Consider the following 14,033-nt stretch of genomic DNA (forward strand, 5'->3'; position numbering starts at 1 on the left):
ACTGAGTAAGCTCAAACAGAGCCTATTTTGTGTTAATTCTCATCACAGCACTGACTTGCTTCCATTGGCCACTCTTCACTTCTTCTCTCCCTCTCACACTGTCTTCACCTCCTATTCAGTGATTATGGAAAACCAGCCACAGAACGTGAAATAAAATTTCAGTTCAGAAGAGCAAACTCATTTGTGAAAGAACATTTCAAAGGAAAAGAGGACCTTGACTCTCTGATCTATTTCACCAACACTGTGAATATTATCAAAGAAAAGTTTCATTATTTGCTTTTCTTTAGGAAACTTTGCCAAGTTAAATTTAAAAAAAAGAATCAAAGTAACATCAGTATAGTTTTAAAATATAGGGCATTTCTTAAAGAATTACAAAGAATAACCAAGTGTTTTCTAATTATGCTCCAATGAATTTCAGAAACTTGCTGAAAATTCACTTGCTCTTGTATTTGTGTGCCTGCCTCCTTTGGGTATTTTGCATGTGTGTATCCATATATAAGAGCTCTCTTTTTGACAGACACCCACACCCACACGCCCCAGAAATGCTATGTGAGTACTTATCTAAACAGACAAGTACTTGTTGAAAATAAAAATGTTCTGACCAAAGCAGTTGCACAGAGAAAAGGGATTTCATCCACTGGGAGCAAAGGAGAAAATATGATTTGGTCCAACAATTTGCACATACGCAAATCTAGCATTCGAAATGTAATGAATTTGAGTCTGATACATTTTATGCTTAGAATTTTAATTTCTTTTTTATGTGCATAACAACTATGTCATATAAAAAAAGAAAATATAGATAAAGCAAAACAATGTTTAATAAAAATTGGAATAACCATTTTGGTGGAGCTATGATTAGGAAACATGCTTCCAAATTACATGGAGGAAGAGGACTGGAAGCCTTTAAAAATATCCTCCTTCTGTTTCTTAAACCAAAGAATGAGGAGTATTAGATGAAACAAAAAGACAGCCCCAAACTCGGAGTCAGAAGCCCTGCCTCTAACCCTACCTTATTTTTGGATAGCTTGTGTGACCTTGAATGTCCTCGTGGGCTGCAATATCCTCACCTATCAAGAAAGATAGTTGGACTAAAGGACTCCACTGAATTTGAGGATGCAGCCAGTCCTATAATAGGCCTATGGACATGATCTTCTGTTATAGATTGTCATCCTATCCTGGGACTCATAACATCCTGTTTTTCTTAACTAGACTGAAGAATTCCTGCAAAGTTTTTTGGTAACATACTTTCAAAGCAAGCCCTCTCAAGCAAGGGGTACCTATTCTCAACCTAGGTCACCTTCCCAATGACCTGCATGGGGCAGAGTAGGTAAGCACAGTGAAGGACTTGAAACCCTATTAGGGGTCTAGGATAGTGTCCTGTTTTGTAGCCCTTATCCTACCCAGGCTGCTGTTATTTATTAGTAGGGCATATAAATGCACATGCTAAGGATCTGATCATGTGTGTTGAGTAAGACGCACTAATACATTTATTTTCTTCTTTTCTCCCAATGGTTAAAATCCAATTTCTATGTAAATACGTTTGGTCATAACATTCTTATTTTTAACAGGTATAACTCTTCTACTTTAACAGGAGGATTTGGAAGTGCTGTTATAAATTACAAGAAATTCCTCCAGAGCAGAAGGGGCTTATCTCATTCTTATGTATTGAGACTGGCAGGGTTTAAAGGCATTTGTTCCCTGAGGACGGGCACAATCCACAGAAACCGAGGCAAACCTCTATCAAGTCCATGTCCTAATGCCCCAGGAAACAGAGGGAAGGAGAGCTTCCTTGCTTGCTGTCCTGAGTTCAGAATCCCTCTCACCTCAGAGTGAACTGACCTACCCAATGTTATTTACTACAAGAAATACTGCCATTGGCCACTATTTTTACTTGGAAGGAAGTTGGTTTTCTTTGGATTCATACAGGTCAGACAAGCCTTGTCCTCAAGGATTACCAATCCCGGGCTTCCCTGGTGGCGCAGTGGTTGGGAGCCTGCCTGCTGATGCGGGGGATGCGGGTTCGAGCCCTGGTCTGGGGGGGGTCCCACGTGCCGCGGAGCGACTGGGCCCGTGAGCCACAGCTGCTGAGCCTGCGCGTCTGGAGCCTGTGCTCCGCAACGAGAGAGGCCGCCATAGTGAGGGGCCCGCGCACCGCGATGAGGAGTGGCACCCACGTGCCACTGGAGAGGGCCCTCGCGCAGACGCGAAGACCCAGCACAGCAAGAATAAATAAATTAAAAAAAAAAAAAAAAAAAAGAATTACCAATCCCATGATGTATGGATAGCTTGTCCCATACTTTCTTCCAATCTCGTCTTGGGTGACACTTTTTAAGAGTGGTCTCCCTGATTGCCCCAGACAAACACAGACCCATTGCCCTGCTTTTTCTTCCCACTTTAATCTTCTTCACGTATTCGATATTTTTGTACACGCACTCATTGTCTGCCTGCTCCTACTAAAACATAAGCTTCCTGAGGATTCTGAGTATGCTCTGTCCACGCCTGTATCTCTAGTGTGAATGACACACACATTGTACGTGCTCAGCAAATTATCTGTTCAGTGAATAACTGTCAGAAACCCTCCAGGTGAATAAAGAGTACTTAAGGGTGATAAAGAATAAAGAATTATTTAAGAGTAAATAATAACCACCACATGTGCCCAAGGCACAGTGGGGATAGCTTTTCTAATATAGAGACATCAATCACATCACCACCAAATGCTCTCACAGCTTAACCTCCATGACCAGAGAGGGGCGTTTCTGATGTAACAGTTTATAATTCTTTTTCCTTCATTTGCTATCAAAATACACAGTGTGATGTCCAATTCTATTTCTGTCCTTTTGAAATAAGGGAGATGCTTCTCACTGCATGGGTTTTAGTGAAGGCTTCTCCACGCATCACGTTTTACAATTGAAAATGCCTTAGAGGGCTTCCCTGGTGGCGCAGTGGCTGAGAGTCCACCTGCCGATGCAGGGGATGCAGGTTTGTGGCCCGGTCTGGGAAGATCCCACATGCCGCGGAGCGGCTGGGCCCATGAGCCATGGCCGCTGAGCCTGCGCGTCCGGGGCCTGTGCTCTGCAACAGGAGAGGCCACAGCAGTGAGAGGCCCGCGTACCGCAAAAAAAAAAAAAAAAAGAGAAAGAAAAAAGAAAATGCCTTAGATAGGCCTACTCTCGGCTCCCACTACCAGAGTTTCTCAAAAAGGAAGGTACCTGCCTAAGCTACCTTTGAGGAATGAAGGAATTCATGTCAACAGGTGGCTGGGGCACTTACTGCCAGAGCAGGAGGCTTCTTTAGGGCTGGAAGACATCGGCTGTGCACAGAGTTGGCAAAGGCAGTCTCTCCCATTGAATGTGACTCGGTCACCGGGTGGAAACGGGCGCCTGGAGACAGAAAGACATTGCCCTCAAGGTTACTGCAGCAATTTCATTCCTCTTCCTCACTCCTGCTTGGCTGGCCTCTGGTGCCAGTTCATTGCTTCGAAGAGGAGCACCAGCCAAACCATTTGAAATGCAGCCTGAAGCAAGCCAGCCAGCTGGATCCAGTCCAAACAAACACACAAACGTGCCTCATTTTGAGAGGAAAGGAGAATGCACGGCTTCTACGGGCAACCAGATAGTAAAAGGATACCATTTACCTCCACTCATTAGTGGAGGGATGTTCCAACAAGTCACCTAGCAGGGCACACACAGTAAAATTTTCCTTTTCCAAATGGAAACACATCCATGAAGAAATATTTTAAATGCCATGCATTCCTATTCAAGCTTAAGGCCCTTCCCCAAGAGAACTGGTTACAGGTCAAGCATTAACTCTTTAAGTTCCCTGGACCAATGTGATAATTATGCTGAATTAGACTTTGTCCTGGACGTCTGAATGGGCGAACTAAATATCTCACAGTGCTAGGGGCCCAGTCCCTTATAAACTTGGAGAAATACGAAGATGCTATAAATATCTGTTTAAAAATTAGTATTAGCTTCTTTTCAGAAAGATATTTTCCTTTCACATTAGATATTCATCAATAACAGCACACGTTGCAAAAACATTGCCTTCTTCAGGTACGTTATCAGTTTCTTCTGCTCCCAGTTCAGCAGGCAGATAGCTTTAAAAAAAAGTCATTAATTAATAGCCATATGACAGTTTCCACGCCTACTTTCTTGCAACTGACCAATTTGCCAATGATCTTCATCATGAGTTTTCAAACGTGTGATTCTGTCAATCAGGAAATTGGAAACTCATAAGCCAAACATCCCCACACATCTGAGTTGGAAGCAATTTCTTAAGAACGAATTCAAGCTTCTGGACATGTTTTACGTTCACAGCTGCCTTAAGTTGCCCTTAGGCCGTCTAACAGTTGGTGATTGACCATAATGCACGCACAGATAGTAAATTTGGACTTAACTCCACAAATGTGCTTGCTGCCAGTCATCAAGGAGAGTTTTAAACGCTCACACCGCCAAATTTTAGAAGTGCTGAGTTGAGGTGGTCTCTCCTCTCCTCTCCTGGTGCCGTGTTACTTTCCATTGCTCAGATAAGGCCCAGAGAGGTTAAGCAACTTGTGTGGATCGACCAGCTAGGGAGACCGAGCCACAGGCAGGTGCAGGTGGTATCCACCAACTCAGAACTTGCTCTGTCTTTAATAATCAAAGTCACACTCTGGTGGATACAAACAGGCCTATCGCTTCACACTTATTAAGTTAAACCAAGCAAGCCTCCAATCTGCTCTGTAAGGAGGCCCTCAGGGGGTGAAGAGTCCACAGACACAATAAGCTCAGGTTCTTTGCCTCTGATCAGGGCCAGGACCAGGGTGAGGGCAGCGAGGCACCCGAGGCAAAGCATCTAAGGAGGCCCCCGCTGTCAGGAGTGCCGCATGACCTGGGAGTAAGCACCCCTTTAAACTGTGCGCCCAGGAGCCTCCCTGGCTTCACCCTAGTCCAGGCCCTGCATCTGATCTAAGCCTCTATTTTTAAACTTGAACCCTACACAGATCCACCATGGGACAAACCAGAGTCCAGTTCTCAACAATGCGACCAGGTCTTCTGAATTTTGAATTTTGTTATTTCATAAATGACCCCCCCTTCATTTCCCTACGTCCTCTGCCCATATGGGTTCACTTCCTTCTGATATTTGCCTGAATGTTTGTAATAGAAGGAGAACTGGATTTAGAGTCAGAACACCTGAGTTCAAATCTTGGCCTTGCGATGTGAGGGACTGGGAAAATCCCTTACACTCTGAGTCTCAAAGTCACTCATAAGAAGGGATACGAATTCCTGATTGACTTCACAGAATTGCTCAGAGGGTTAAATTAATTTCTACATGAATGCAATTTGTAAACTGTAAAGGTGGCCTCCTCAGAGGAAACTGGCATCATTCAGCAGCAGCAACAGTGGCAGCAGTACTACAGCAGCAATAGTGGGCACCTCTCTGCTGGCTCAAACATGCAGGGCCAGGGCTACAGCTGATAAGTGTTTGTCCATTACCAACTTGAAGCAATGATCTTTCAGGGCCAAGATCAGGAAGGCTCTTGGAGTTTACCTGGGCCAGCGCCCTCCAACCTGACTGAGTCTCCTCCTCCTTGGTGGCCCTTCAGAAACTACTAGATCATCATGAGGGTTAGGAGGGAGAAAGGCTAGAAATGGATATTTTTAAAGAGACCCTCCCTAGGGGATTCCAGTGACCATCCAGGTTTGGGGAATCACTTCTATGCAGTTCACAGCCTCTCACCTTACAGATGAGACAATGGCTGTGGAAAAGTTAGCTCACATAGGTCTCAAATCAGCCCAGGAAGCAGGACCAGAACTCGAGTCTCCCGAATGCCAGTCCAGGCTCTTAACCAGGCTGTGATCTACAGCCTGAAAAAGGAGAGGTCAAGAGGAAGCTTTGCTTTTGATTAAATACAGAAAAAAGTTCAGCTCATTAACCCAGAATTTTTAAATTATGATTTTAAAATATATATAATTTAAAAACGGGCTAATAGTTATATAAAGTTATTAAAGTAATTTGATTATGACTATTTCATCTAAATCTTATTACAATTTATCCACATTAATTACAATTTATCTTGTTAATTAATTATACAAAATCATATTTACCCTTCTAGAGTTTACATTTCTCTGGCCTAGAAACATGAAATGCTGAAAAACAAAACAAACTGAACTGAACTGTAGTTTTTACAAAGGCATAGCAAAATGGAGCACATAGAATCAACACCATTCCAAAAGGCATGGGATTGCCTAATTAGTATGGGTCAATTAAGTAGCTGATCCTTTATTGGTGAGTCTCATTATAGGAGTCAAACCCATTGTAAATTTTGTAATGTGTAGCACTCAAAACACAACAACAATGAACCACATTTTCCACTCACACTTCACAGTTTCCTCCTTCTCTCTGACTGATCATTTTAATCAAGCTGCTTTGTGCAGTAAAGATCCAACCTTGGTGGATGATAGAGAGGAGGGGTTGGTAACTTTTCCCCTGAAAGATCAGACTGTAAATATTTTTTTAGACTGTGCAGATCATAAGGTTTCTGTCACAACTGCTCACCTCTGCCACTGTCACTTGGAACCAGCCATAGACAATACATAAACAAACGGGCATGGCTGTGTTCCAATAAAACTTTATTTACAAAACAGGTATTGGGTCTAATTTGGCCCATGGGGCAGTTTGCTCTCACTGGTTATAGAGCAAATGCAACTATTTTACACACCCACTGCCACACACTGATACTTCCAAATAAGCTTCATCTGATAAGAACTGATACTTCCAACTAAGCTTCATCTTTCCAAGTATTTATGCCATTTCCTCCCGTGTTTCCATTGCTCAAAATGTCTCAAGATCTAGAGCTGCTTTCAGATTTGGTTTCAAGGCACTTAAAATCAGTCACATTATTTAGTGGAGGATATCACATATAAAGTTTCCTAAGTAAATTACTTTTTGACTAAGCCTGATAACACACTAGGAAAATAAAAACATCTAAAGGTGCATCAGAAAAAATATTTTAAGACAAATATATGATATCACTTATATGTAGAATCTAAAAAAAAATGATACAAATGAATTTATTTACAAAACAGAAATAGACTCACAGACATAGAAAACAAATTTATGGTTACCAAGGGGGAAAGGAGAGGGGGAGGGATAAATTAGGAGTTTGGGATTAACAGATACGCGCTACTGTATATAAAATAGATAAACAACAAGGTCCTACTGTATAGCACAGGGAACTATATTCAATATCATGTAATAATCTATAATGGAAAAGAATATGAAAAAGATATATGTGTATAACTGAATCACCTTGCTGTACACCTGGAACTAACACAACATTGTAAATAAACTGTACTTCAATTAAAAAAAATTTTTTTTAAAGAAAAGATATTTTAAGACTAAGTACAACTCAAGGGACTTCCCTGGTGGTCCAGTGGTTAAGACTCAACGCTCCCAATGCAGGGGGCCTGGGTTCAATCCCTGGTCGGGGAACTAGATCCCACATGCTGCAACTAAAAGATCCTATATGCCACAGCTAAGACCAGGCACAACCAAAATAAATAAATACTAAAAAAAAAAAAAAGAGAGACTAAGTACAACTCAAGACCAAAGTGCACATTCCAAGCTTTGACAGCAGAACCCAGCGCTTCTCTGTTGGGGAAAGCCACACTTACTTGCAGATCGTACAAGCAAAGCAGTTGGGATGGTAGGTCTTGCCCAGGGCGGTCACCACCTCTCCTTCCACAAACTCCCCGCAGCCATGGCAGCGTGTGCCATACATCCTCTGGTAGTCCAGGGTGCAGAGATACTCTCCGTTCTTTATGAAGAAGCCCCCTTGGGCCAGGTCACAGCCACACACTGTGGACAGACAAGTTCACATCTGGTCATCATCTGCCAAGCTGCTGGGCAGCAGTGCCTTCTACCGCATGCTGCTAACTTACTCTATGATCTCAGCAGTATGGGGTTTGGGAGGGGGTGACTGGTACAAAGAGCTATTTATTGTTGGGCTCTGATTCTCTCTTGCCTCCCTCCCCTTCTGCTTCCCTCCCCTTTGGGAGCTATGCAATATCTCATGCAAGTAAAATCCATTGGCTAGGGCTCCACAGCTTCTGTGATATGTCTAAGATTCAGAGATAATCAGTCTTTGATGGAAAGATACCTTTGGTTCACGCGGTCTCAAATACGAACAAAACTGTCTCTTGCAGTGCTATTCAGAAAAGCATTGCTTGTCCACACAACTGCTTGGTTTGGACCAAAACTGTTACTAAGCTGAGTAATAAATTCCCACTACACCAAAAGCTGAAATGTCCAGTGTCTATTTTTTCACACTCTGGAAATACTTTCCCATAGTTCTAAACAATTCAGACGTTTAATTTTCTCTTTGTGCAGTAAATAGGATAAGTCCATTATTTATATATTACAGAGAGAGATAAAAATGAACAAGCAGAAGAGGAAAGAAAAGGGAACATGTCCAAGATAAAACTGTCACTCAGGACCTCAGCACACGCAAAAGAGGCTGCTTTGCTGTGTCTGGATTTTGGCGTCTCTTTCAAAACAGTGCAGCTGTGAATTATGGAGATGGTGCAAAAAAAGCAGGTCCTGGGATTCCAGGTGTGCATGTTCAGGCAAGACCAGAGCAGGACTCAGCAACTGGGCCAAAAATAAAGCCAAAGGCAGCCTCTGCGAGTAAAGATTTTCCACTGCCAAGTGACTGGGAAGCAACACCAAAGCTGGAAATCTCCATTCTTAACCTCTCTATTCCCAAGGTTGGATGACTCCTATACAATTCAGGGCCTTGGGCAAAGAATCCAGGATTTGTCCTGATTATTCCTGCAAGCAGTTGGTATGGGCACTCAGCTGGGGTAGGGACGAGGTGAGTTCAGTCACTAAATTGCTTTCCTAAGGACCTACTGGAACACATGATAAGTTCCCATGACACATGAACGCATCTAGATGAACTAGTGCTGAGCACGGTAAGATTCTGACGGAATCTTACCGCCCTGCCCTCAGTTAGCAGTCTCTACTAACGGCAAACTACTAAAGCTGCTCAAGGTGACGCAGAACCTACAACAAGCTTTCCACTGTGGGCTCATCTGTCTTTGTTTAGATCAACGCTCCACTGCTATGACCTCCTTCTTTGCAATTTATACTCAAGTAACCCAAGATGATGGCCTGAGTCCATCATGCCTGAAAATGACCACCATACAAACCTACTGTGATCACATTACCTGGAAACCAGCTTGTTCATCACCTGCCGCCTCCCTAACCCGCCAGTCCCCCCCTGCTCCCACACCTGACTTTTCCTTACCAAATGGTCCTGTGGGTCGAGAGAACTCAAGTATGGACTAACCCCACTCTACCTGCAAATTCCTTCAACAACAATAAACACAATCCTGAGGGCCACAGGACACCTTAGAGATTTTTCTTCAATATGTTCCTATGTATTCTTTTTTATTTTCTCCCAAGATGACAAAGCACTTTATGGGTAAGAGTCCTCAGCTTCACTTCTTTTGATTCGTCTTTAGGGACCTCCAACCATGGTATCTGATATAAGACTGGGAACCAATTTTGAAATTATTATAAATTGAATCCAGCCTCAAACTTGGCAAATTCCCACTGATTTCACTCCTCAGTGGCATCAAGCAGTTCCAGTGACTCAGCTGCTCTTCCAAACTTGGGTATTTCTCAAAACCATGAAAGGTAACAAAATAAGGCATTTGGACTGCTAGTAATTCCCTTCAGTCTCTCTTCCAATCACCTAAGGTAGACAAAATGTAAAAATTCACGGATCCTTTATACAAAGATCTGGTGGCAATAGGGTAATTATGGTAATACAGATTGTTGAGACAGCTTCAAAGCTAATTCTAAATATGTTAGAAATCCCTGTGTTCACTGCTTCCTTAGGGAACCTCTGCAGCCTCTCTAGTTCACATGGTTTTGTGAAGTTGACACATACTCTCCTTTAATAATAAAGTCTTAGTTTATATGAACCTAATATAGCCTTAAAAAAAGACTTTGTAATTACTGTTGAGAGATGCCAAACTAAAATCAAACTATGCAATTTGATTATTTGATTTGGCTTAGTCCTTTTTTTTTTTTTTTTTTTTTTTTTTTGGTGGTACACGGGCCTCTCACTGTTGTGGCCTCTCCCGTTGCAGAGCACAGGCTCTGGACGCGCAGGCTCAGCGGCCACGGCTCACGGGCCCAGCCACTCTGTGGCATGTGGGATCTTCCCGGACTGGGGCACGAACCCGTGTCCCCTGCATCGGCAGGCGGACTCTCAACCACTGCGCCACCAGGGAAGCCCTGGCTTAGTCCTTAAATTCAAAGCAGTGGCCCAAATTGGCTTACCAAACTGTACCACTGTTTCTGGTGGTTTATACACAAGGAAACCAGCGTTTGAAAACAGAGTCACAGAGGCAGGGGTCATGAAAGGCACACACAGCAAGCAGTGAGAGGGAACGTCTGTACTGCTCAGGCCTAAGTACTTAACGTTATTACATTTCCTAAGACTGGACTAGTTGGGACGTAATCTCAGGCTCTTCCCTCTCCAGGCTTAACTTGCCTGTTCCTCCTCTGACCACAACTTCTCAGTCTCCTTGGCCAGACCCCTAAATGCAAGTAACTCCCATGGATATCACCTCCTTCCTCTAGAATACAAGGCCTCCCTGGGAACAGGTCTCATCCACTCTCAGAGCTTCAACTATGACTTTATGTGAAGGATTCTCAAATCTATGTCTTTATCTGTGATACCTTCCCCAAGCTGGGCAGAGATGGCACACCTAACTCGAACACAGCATTGTCAAAACAAACTCCACCCTCTCGGCTTCTCTGCCATCTCTTCTGAAACCTTCTGCTATTCCCACTTTTAATAAAATGGCAGCGCTATGCATTCTCCCACTCTTACACCAAAATTTTCAACTGTCCACTAAATCCAATCCATTTTCCCAAGAAAACATTTCTTTGATCCATTTCCCTCCTCTGCCTTCTTGCCATCTTTACTCAGGTCCTGGCCTTCAGCATCAGTTTCTTGTATTAAAACAGCCTTATTATAACAGTTTGTGTACTGGCAAAAAAAAACACCCCAAACCTGGGAACAACTCAAATTTCCATCAGCAGAGCAATAGTTGGATAAATTACAATATATCCAGTCTATGGAGTTTGTATTAAAAAGAATGGGTTAGATCAATATCTGTAACCTAGAGGCCTGTCCAGGACATATTGTTAAAAAAGAAAATTTCACAAAGAATTTTAATAATCCCTTATTTAAAAAAGTCTACTTATGTTTTCATGAACGAGGAAAAGTGAGTTAAGACAAAACATAGGGTTATTAAATGGGTTATCTCAGTAGGATGAAGAATTGTTAACTTTTTCTTTACATACCTATGTGTCAGCTCACTTTTAAAAATTATTTAATTTTGCTCATACACACATAACATAAAATGGGCCATCTTAACCATTTTTAAGTGTACGGTTCAGTGACATTTAGCACATTCACATAGTTGTGCAGTCACCACCCCCATACATCCACAGGACATCTTTCATCTTGCAAAATGGAAACTCTGGACCCACAAAACAATAACTCTCCATTCTCCCTCCCTCCCCTCAGCCCCTGGCAACTGTCACTCTACCTTCTGTCTCCAAGAATTTGACTATTCTTGGTGCCTATACAGGTAGAAGCTCACTTTAATAATAAGATGTTAAGGAAAATTATCCAAACCTTGTAAACAAGGTGAAGGAGAGAAGCATGTTCCTCCAGTGTCATGCCGGAGTATTAACAGCCCACACAGAATTATTTCGTGACCCAGGGCACTGGATCTGTGTTTGACAAGCTCTTTACTACTAATTAGAGGCCTGGACTTTGAAAGTTAACCATAACTTGTAGATTCTTGTTCGGTAGATGTGCAGATGATTTCTGTCCAGATTCACTCTCCTGTTAGACTGCTAACCAGTTTTATATCTAACCCTAGCATCTTATCCCAACATCCTTTCTTTAATGCCTTTAAACCCATTCCTTTGGTTCTCCTTTGAACCAGCGTTACATTCTGCTAGTTCCTTCATTAATGAATTGACTAAATCTCTGGCACATGTTCATTCCATATTTGTATGAGAGTCATGTATTTAACTTTTTGAAAACTACACTTTGACAAAGGAGTTACTCTTTTTAACCAAAAATATCTAAAGGTGAACATTTTAAAAATTAAAAAAAACGTTTGGTCTGTTTTATATTAACAGCTCAGCAAATACTTTTCACTGGTAGCACAAAGTAAAACTTTCCCATCCAAATGATCACACAATCCCGATTAGTAAGGTCGAACTTCAGTAGGCTCTATTTAGGTTTTTAACTCTGGATGCTCCATTTGTCTTTGCTTTGGTTGAAAGTTAACATATGCCCAGGGAAAAGCATAGATTCCTTTCATAAAAAAAATAGAGCTGCCACTTGAGGACACAGGGAGGGGGAAGGGTAAGCTGGGACGAAGTGAGAGAGTGGCATGGACATATACACACTACCAAACGTAAAATAGATAGCTAGTGGGAAGCAGCTGCATAGCACAGGGAGATCAGCTCAGTGCTTTGTGACCACCTAGAGGGGTGGGATAGGGAGGGTGGGAGGGAGACGCAAGAGGGAAGAGCTATGGGGACATATGTATATGTATAGCTGATTCACTTCGTTATAAAGCAGAAACTAATACACCATTGTAAAGCAATTATATGCCAATAAAGATGTTAAAAGAAAAAATAGAGCTGCCAGTGAAAGAGATTAATCAATTGCTTTCTTCTCATGATCAATTATTGAAAACATGTCCCACTCAAGGCCCCCCTGAATCTTGCCTGCTTTGCTATCACTAAAGCATGGCCACAAACAGTCATATGTCTTGTAGATGTTACACCCTTGAATTAATTCTCTGCAAACCAAGGAATTCCATTAACTAGTTAAGAAGGAATATGCACATTAAAGCAATTTTATATAAAAGTTGTGAAAATAGTAACAGCACATTTAAAAATCTTACATCTTTAAAAAAAAAGTTAACAGGAGCTGCTTGTGTTGTAAAAATATCACAGAACAGGAGGGGAACAAAGTATGGAGGTGTCAAATAAGGGTGAAAACAGCATAGTATTCTAGCGGCATGAACAGGGTTGTAGTAGCAACTATTTCTTCAACTTTCTAAAAACAGCAGTTACTTTTTATGTTGCAACAACTTCATTTCAGAGACATTCCATCTGTCAACTAGTTCATACTGCCAGAAATTTAGGAGAATAGGTAATACTTAAAACTCTGCCCAAATGTTGCTTGGAGGTAAAATGCAAGAGACATTTTCTTCATCTAGATCAGGAGATTGAACATCTCTGCTGGTCTCATTGGTGTTTTAATCAATTCATTCTAGTGAGAGAGGGAGGGATGTCAAGCAAACATGATCAATTTAGTTTTGAGCAATATAAGAATTCTAAGTGGGGCCTGGAGCCTTAGGTGGGTTCTTTCTTCTCTTTTCTAAGGCAGGTGCTGGTTTTGTGGTCTGGCACTCTGCCAGCTGGTCAGCCCCTCACAGGGCATGAAGAGCCCTTCTGAACTTGCCCCAGGGAAATGAAGGTTTTTCATGGCAGGATCTGGGTTACATCCGCTCATTTCTGGCAATAAGGGCCATGTGCTTGCTTTCCTTCTTTCTTTCTTTCTTTTCCTTCTTTCCTTCTTTCCTTCTTTCTTTCTTATTTTTTACATTATTTTTATTTTTTCTTCCAGTTTTATTGAGATATAATTGACATACGGCACTGTACAAATTTAAGGTGTACAGCATAGTGATCTGATTTACCTACATCATGAAATGATTATCACAATAAGTTTAGTGAACATCCATTATCTCATATAGATACGAAATGAAAGAAATAGAAATTTTTTTCTTGTGATGAGAACTCTTAGGATTCACTCTTTCAACAACTTTCATATACAACACACAGCAGTGTTCACTGTATTTATCATGTTGTACATTACATCACTAGCACTTATTTATCTTATAACTGGGAGTTTGTACCTTTTTATTGCCTTCATCCAACTC

General features: G+C 41.8%; 1 protein-coding gene across 8 annotated transcripts in view; it reads right to left on the bottom strand.

Moving 5' to 3' along the window:
* Window positions 1-14,033, bottom strand: part of ABLIM1 (actin binding LIM protein 1) — a gene marked incomplete at both ends in the record, with an annotated part of 204,839 nt that overhangs the window by 114,897 nt on the left and 75,909 nt on the right. For 7 of the 8 annotated variants that reach the window (XM_079705695.1, XM_079705693.1, XM_079705692.1 and 4 more), the window contains 2 exons: window positions 3,271-3,380; window positions 7,656-7,777. In XM_079705695.1, the coding sequence (XP_079561821.1) occupies window positions 3,271-3,380; window positions 7,656-7,762 (217 nt within the window). Of the gene's footprint in view, window positions 1-3,270; window positions 3,381-7,655; window positions 7,840-14,033 lie in introns of those variants that run through there. The other variant, XM_079705683.1, reaches the window with a different exon arrangement.

This window comes from Hyperoodon ampullatus (assembly GCF_949752795.1).
Source record: "Hyperoodon ampullatus genome assembly, chromosome: 1".
NCBI classification, from domain to species: domain Eukaryota; kingdom Metazoa; phylum Chordata; class Mammalia; order Artiodactyla; family Ziphiidae; genus Hyperoodon; species Hyperoodon ampullatus.